Here is a 7106-nt window from a genome sequence, read left to right as displayed (position 1 = left end):
GGGAGGGGTGGAGAGTGGGGACAGGGGGGGAGTGGGGAGGGGCAGAGTGGGGAGGGGGAGAGTGGGGAGGGGGAGGTGGGGGGGGTGGGGAGGGGGGAGAGTGGGGAGGGGGAGAGTGGGGAGGGGGAGAGTGAGGAGGGGGAGAGTGAGGAGAGGGGGAGGGGGAGAGAGGGGGAGGGGGAGAGAGGGGGAGGGGGAGAGTGGGGGGGGAGAGTGGGGGAGAGGGGGAGTGGGAAAGTGGGGGTGGGAGAGTGGGGAGAGGGGGAGGGGGAGAGTGGGGGAGGGGGTCCGATCACAGTGGGGGTGGGTGAGGCAGGGACACTGGATCCAGACGCAGCAGCACTCCTGGTATATAATGCCCATTAATGGTCTTTTCTACCGATTTCAGCAGTCATTTCTTTTAGGGTGCCGTGCAATGAATGGAAGACTAAAAGAATCCTCTGGCTGCTGAACCACACGGCCATTAATGAAAAATCAGCAGTTCTGGAAATGTTCATCACTCGGAGTGACTGGATGACTCGGCTCACAGACTCGGACTAACCTGGATCGTCGAAATCCACTTCCACCAGAGCGCGACGCTTCATCAATAAGGGGAGTTACAATCTTCTCGGACATGTCAGTCAGAATGGAAAATGTTGGCTCCACAATAAAATCAATAAAACCTGGAAAAGATCATGGCAATTATTTCATAAATAATAAATGCTTCTTAAATGACTGCGATGTCAATGACCCTTCCGTTGATTTATCTGACAAGACTGTATTATGTTTTAGGAACGAGAAACCCACTGACTCAGAAAACTGTGTTGGGTGTTCTCGTGAGGTTGAGATTAGGGAACAGAGTGAAGATTTCCTTCAGTACACTCTGTGTAATGAACTTGTAAATCCAGTTTTGTTAAATGTAAAACACAGAGGAAACCTTCCTGCATAATTGGCAGAATAATAGCTTTACTCGATAGTTTCTGGGTTTTGAAGGCGTTAAATTAAACTCTAGGAGCTGACTTATAACTGGTCTATCAATGGTCTATTACTGTTGTCAATGGGTGCCTGAAATAATTGGGGCCCGGAAATTAATTGAAGACTTGATCATAGAAACATAGAAGATAGGAGCAGGAGTAGGCCATTCGGCCCCTTGAGCCTGCTCCGCCATTCAATGCGATCATGGCTGATCATCCAAATTCAGTACCCTGTCCCTGCCTTCTCCCCATATCCCTTGATCCCTTTAGCCTTAACAAATATATCCAACTCCTTCTTGAATATATTTAATGAATTGGCCTCAACGGCCTTCTGTGGTAGAGAATTCCACAGGTTCACCACTCTCTGGGTGAAGAAATTCCTCCTCATTTCTGTCCTAAATGGCTTACCCCTTATCCTTAGACTGTGACCCCTGGTTCTGGACTCCCCGGCCATCGGGAACATCCTTCCTGCATCTAGTCTGTCTAGTCCTGTTAGAATTTTATAAGTTTCAATGAGATCCCCTCTCATTCTTCTAAACTCCAGCAAATACAAGCCCAATCGACCCAATCTCTCTTCATACATCATTCCTGCCATCCCATGTAGCAGTCTGGTGAACCTTCGCTACACTCCCTCCATGGCAAGAACATCCTTCCTCAGATAAGGCGACCAAAACTGCACACAATGCATGCAGTTACACCAGGATCACGTCTGCTGGTGAACTCTGGCACTGACCCCGCCAAGGTTAGCAGGATCAGTGGGAAAGGCCGAGAGGGTGGGTCGTTAGCAGTTTGGGGATGTATCTGCTATTCCCCCACCCCACCAAAGAGGCTGGAAACATTGCTGGGTCAGGGGGTGGGGGTGGGGGGGGTGGTGACGGTTCCTCCCCTCCCCATGTAAAGGTAAGGATGTTGCCCCCCTGCAGGGAACTTTTTAAAGATATATTTTTAAAATAATTCTTGTCCTGATACCAGCCTCGACCCACTTCTTCCGAGATGTTGATGAGGTGCACCCAGTGAGAGCACAACACTGGGTCCCGATAGAGGGCCAGGCTGAATTCCTGAACTTCTGAATTAGGGGCTTCCTGCCCCCATCGCAAGTCCCACTTATGTGGATGGCCTTCCAGGAGTGTGGGGAGATTGTGCTCCCACAAAGCCATCCCAGATACACTGAATAAGGCCGGGACTCAGAATATCAGGCATTTAGAAGAGTTTTAGGCCATTACAGCCAGAATGGTCAAGCCATTTAAGCCCCAATATGTTGTTTTCCTTGAAAAGCAATAGCCAACTAGACAAAGTATTCCAAGCACATTACACTGATTGGCCCAGAAATTCGGGTCGGGGGCTTCCCGCGGGTGCAAGCCCCCAACCTGCACTTACCTAGCGCGCCGGCTGTTGAGCTGTGGGCCCGCGTGGGATTCCGATCCTGGGCCTCCTCCAACTGCCGGCGCGCAGTGCTTGCATATCCCAGGGGCGCAGTTAGTTCGAAGCGTCCCCTGGGATCACATGGGCCATGGAGAGCCAATGGTAGCAGGGAATGCTTCATTCATAAGTTTGACAGGAAGAGCTGTCAAACCTATAAATACTATAAGCCCCAAAACATCACTAAAACTTCAAATAAATTTTAAAAAATCACATTTTTAAAATAACTATAAATTACATGAAATAACTATTTTAAACAATAATTAAAATTTTTGAAAAAATTAATTACATTTTCTAACGGGGCTAAAAATAAACTTACCTTTCTTTAAAGTATTTAAAAATAATAAACCTGTGGAAAAAATGTTTTAATTTTAATTAATTCACCACTTACCTTGTTAAAAGCAGGCCTTGCGACTGCTTTTTAAAAGTGTAACTCCTGGAGACTTACCCTCCCTGAGAAAGCTGCAAAAAAAACGTAAGTTCAATGCGCACGCGCTGCCTCTCCGGCGCACGCGTTCGACCTCTGAACCCCTTCTTTCAAGGGAGCGGAAGTGCCAGTTTCCCGCGCATGCGCAGTGCCTGCACGAAACCGGCACCTTCGTTGGGCCTACAGGTGAGTACCCAGCGCGTACTCACCCGTGGGGACCCGAATTTCTGGGCCAACAGGCGATGCATATATTTCTGTCTTGCTCAGAACTCCATAAAGAAGCAAAGGAGTACTGAGGAGATTTCATCCAATGCTGGCCATTGATTCTATGGCCGTCCGGTTTACATAGCGGAAAAATAAAGAAATAGTTGGGCCTGAATTTTCCTCTTTGGGGTTAAGTTGCAGCACAGCAGTACTTCCGGCTGTTCCTCTATGTCCACCGCAGCTCCAACCCATTATCCTAGGTCAGGGCTCATCAGACGTAAAAAACGGACTCTAGCTGAGATTCTCTCCATCAAGCGGAAGTCCACCAGTGCCAGCCAGAAAACTCCCACAGTGCTGCAGTGGGGAGGCCAACGGCAGCAGCCAAGGATCCAACGAGGGACTTTGAAGGGGCCGACTGCCATTTTCCACGTGGTGGTGTCAGGAGGTGAAAGTGAGTCGGCGGGCAGCAGAGAAATTCGCCGGGACCTCAGGACCCCGTCTCCCTGTGGCCATTTAAATCTGGGCAGCGGGCAGCAGGGAGGGAGCAGGCAGAGGCAGCCCCAGCAGGGGCGGGAAGTTCTGATCAGGTGATGAAGGCGGCATTTTGCAACATTCTTTGCCGCAATCCCGTGAGTTCAGGCAGGATGGCGGAGGAGAATTCCCTGTCATGTTCAGTAATGCTCTGAAAACCCGCTTGGCTGTCCCCTGCTGCTGATGAGACAGATTTGCTGCTATTAATGATGATTGTGTTCGGCCCAGAAATTCGGGTCTCCACGGGTGAGTACGCGCTGGGTACTCACCCGTAGGCCCAATGGAAGTGCCGGTTTCGTGCAGGCACTGCGCATGCGCGGGAAACCGGAACTTCCGTTCCCTTAAAGGAAGGGGTTCAGAGGTCGAACGCGTGCGCCGGAGAGGCCGCCTGGAATTTACGTTTTTTTTCCAGGTTTTCCCAGGAGGGTAAGTCTCCAGGAGCTACACATGTAAAAAGCAGTCGCAAGGCCTGCTTTTAACAAGGTAAGTGGTGAATTAATTAAAATAAAAATATTTTTTCCACAGGTTTATTATTTTTAAATACTTTAAAGAAAGGTAAGTTTATTTATAGCCCCGTTAGAAAATGTAATAAATTTTTTCAAAAATTTAAATTATTGTTTAAAATAGTTATTTTATGTAATTTATAGTTATTTTAAAAATGTGATTTAAAAAAAAAATTATTTGAAGTTTTAGTGATGTTTTGGGGCTTATAGTATTTATAGTTTTGACAGGTCTTCCTGTCAATTTTATGAATGAAGCATTCCCTGCTACCATTGGCTCTCCATGGCCCACGTGATCCCAGGGGACGCATCGAACTAACTGCGCCCCTGGGATACGCAAGCACTGCGCGCCAGCAGTTGGAGGAGGCCCAGGATCGGAATCCCACGCGGGCCCACAGCTCAACGGCCAGCGCGCTAGGTAAGAGCAGGTCGGGGGCTTGCACCCGCGGGAAGCCCCCGACCCAAGTTTCTAGGCCGTTGTTTTATACAAGCATCATCACCTTAGGTACAGAGCTACTGAGAATCTCACATCTGGCATTTCTTCTATTTTGACAACTCTGTGTTTCCTGTGCTTTTCCTTAGCAGCTAGTGTGTGAGCTCACAGTGTTACAGCAATTTTAAATTCTATAGGTGAATGCAGAGCACTGAATGGTGACATATGAACAACATTCAAAAGTCTCCAATGCAACAGGCCATTACAGAGATGGGAATAGCATTTTATCCCGTCCAGTAACATGTTTCTGATACCTGGGATGGCAGGAATGACGTATGAGGAGAGATTGGGTCGATTAGGCTTGTATTCGCTGGAGTTTAGAAGAATGAGAGGGGATCTCATTGAAACTTATAACATTCTAATAGGACTAGACAGACTAGATGCAGGAAGGATGTTCCCGATGGCGGGGGAGTCCAGAACCAGGGGTCACAGTCTAAGGATAAGGGGTAAGCCATTTAGGACTGAGATGAGGAGGAATTTCTTCACCCAGAGAGTGGTGAACCTGTGGAATTCTCTACCACAGAAGGCAGTTGAGGCCAATTCATTAAATATATTCAAGAAGGAGTTAGATATATTTCTTAAGGCTAAAGGGATCGAGGGATATGGGGAGAAGGCAGGAACAGGGTACTGAATTTGGATGATCAGCCATGATCTCATTGAATGGCGGAGCAGGCTCGAGGGGCCGAATGGCCTACTCCTGCTCCTATCTTCTATGTTTCTATATAAATTTGTGACCAGTGAACTTGGTGACTTGTTTGCTAGACTGAACCTTTGGATCTACATTTATTTCAAGGGACAGCCTGGGAGTTGCAGATGTATCTTTGAGTAGGTTTTTGGAACTCTTGTGCAATTTGTGCTTCTGTGTATGTTTTGGTGCCAGTGAGTGAATAAATAAGGTGCAGAAAAAGGAACAGAAGGAGGGCTAAATTCGCCAGTCCCTGAAAACAGGTGCGGGGATCGCAATGTGCGATTAACCCACACCCATTCAATGTGATACAAGCACCACGCCAACTTTGTGCTGCCTGCTGATTAATATGATTGCAACGTGCAGCCAGCACAAACAGTGCTGTTGATTGGCTGCATTCATTAGCAGGAGGCCCAAAATCGTGAGAGGCTAGCACCAGCTAAAGCTAGCCTGCACTACTTAAAGCTAGCCTGCACCTTTTAAAGGGGAGGTGCATTGTGGCTGGAGCAGGTGCTGGAAATCATTCTACAACTGATTCTGACCTGGGAAACACTCAATAATGGCTCAACATGGGAGAGAGAGAGCTCCAAGGTTTTCCGACGCTGTACCGGTATCTTTGGTGGAGGAGATGGAAAGGAGGAGCGATGCGCTGTATCCACAGGGGGCCAGGAGGCTCTGCAGACACACACTCAGAAGGCATTGGAAGCAGATAACCGTGACGGTTGTTGCCAGGAGCCAAGCCCCGAGGACCTGGATGCAATGCTGCAAGAAGTTCAATGAACTCATTCGAGTGGTCCAGGTCAGTGAATGCATCTTCAAATGCCATATCCTACCAACTGCACCACTAGCCTCAGCCACTGCTCAATGCACCACACCCCCATCACTCACCTACTAACAATCTCTATCAATCAGGACTCATAGCTAACAGTCACAGCTTCAAGTGGCCGGGTTGGAGGCGGGATCAGGTCAGGAATCCCATTTTTAACAATTTAACTGACCCCACCCTCCAAACCCACCCGTTTTTTTTTAGGGGGTAAATTCCGGCCATTAAGCCAGTATATCTGGCGAGATGATGTGTAACTACCTCCAGATGGGCTAAAGTGTGACCCCCGGGGAGGATTCAGACCAGGGAAGAAATAAAGTGGGCAGCCTCCATACACAGGGGGCTGAGGGCGATGTACCTACAGTGGCGCGTACACCTACATACCCCATGCAAATGAGGTACTCTCGCACTGACTCCATAAAGTCTGGCAGCATCAGCTTGGAGTGTCAAACTTGGTAGCTAAATATCTAGCAAAGAGCCAGCAGAGAAACAATGGCCTCCTTTCTGTGCAGTAAACCTCCCTGGTGCTGTGAATTAGCCTCCTGTCGACAGGATGTGAAGAATTACCAGAGGCTGTCACAGCATGTATCAGCTTTGGCTCACTGGTAGCATTCTTGCCTCTGTGTCAGAAGGTTGTGGGTTCTATTCCCACTCCACGGGTGTGAATACAAGATCGAGGCTGATAATCCAGTGCTGTGCTGTTGGTAGTTCTTCCTGGTGTCATAATATTTATCCCTCAACCAACATCACTAAAACAAATTATCTTCTTCTTAGGCAGTCCCTCGGAACTGAGGATGACTTGCTTCCACACTAAAAATGAGTTCTCAGGTGACTGATGAGTCCAATGCAGGACCTACTGTCTCTGTCACAGGTGGGGCAGACGGTGGTTGAAGGGGTGGGTGGGGTGCTTGGGTTGACTTGCGCTTGGCTTCCGCTTGCTCCCGGCAAAGAAACTCGAGGTGTTTGGCACCTTCCCGGATGCTTCTCCTCCACTTTGTGCGGTCTTGGGCCAGGGATTCCCAGGTGTCGGTGGGGTTGTTGCACTTTTTCAAGGAGGCTTTGAGGGTGTCC

At 48.6% G+C, this 7106-nt stretch overlaps 1 protein-coding gene across 1 annotated transcript in view; it reads right to left on the bottom strand.

Annotated features, from left to right (window-relative positions):
• Positions 1–474: 474 nt before the first annotated feature.
• LOC147115334 (dual specificity calcium/calmodulin-dependent 3',5'-cyclic nucleotide phosphodiesterase 1C-like) overlaps positions 475–7106 on the bottom strand; it is a 224312-nt gene continuing 217680 nt past the window's right edge. The window contains exon 12 of the mRNA XM_085993997.1: positions 475–662. Within this exon, the coding sequence (XP_085850123.1) occupies positions 475–662 (188 nt within the window). The remainder of the gene's footprint in view (positions 663–7106) is intronic.

Source organism: Somniosus microcephalus, chromosome 7 (genome assembly GCF_052327205.1).
Source record: "Somniosus microcephalus isolate GS21.2 chromosome 7, FLI_Smic_1.0, whole genome shotgun sequence".
Lineage (NCBI taxonomy): Eukaryota > Metazoa > Chordata > Chondrichthyes > Squaliformes > Somniosidae > Somniosus > Somniosus microcephalus.
The sequence above is the reverse complement of the archived record's forward strand: the minus strand, read 5'-3'. Positions and strand labels throughout refer to the sequence as shown.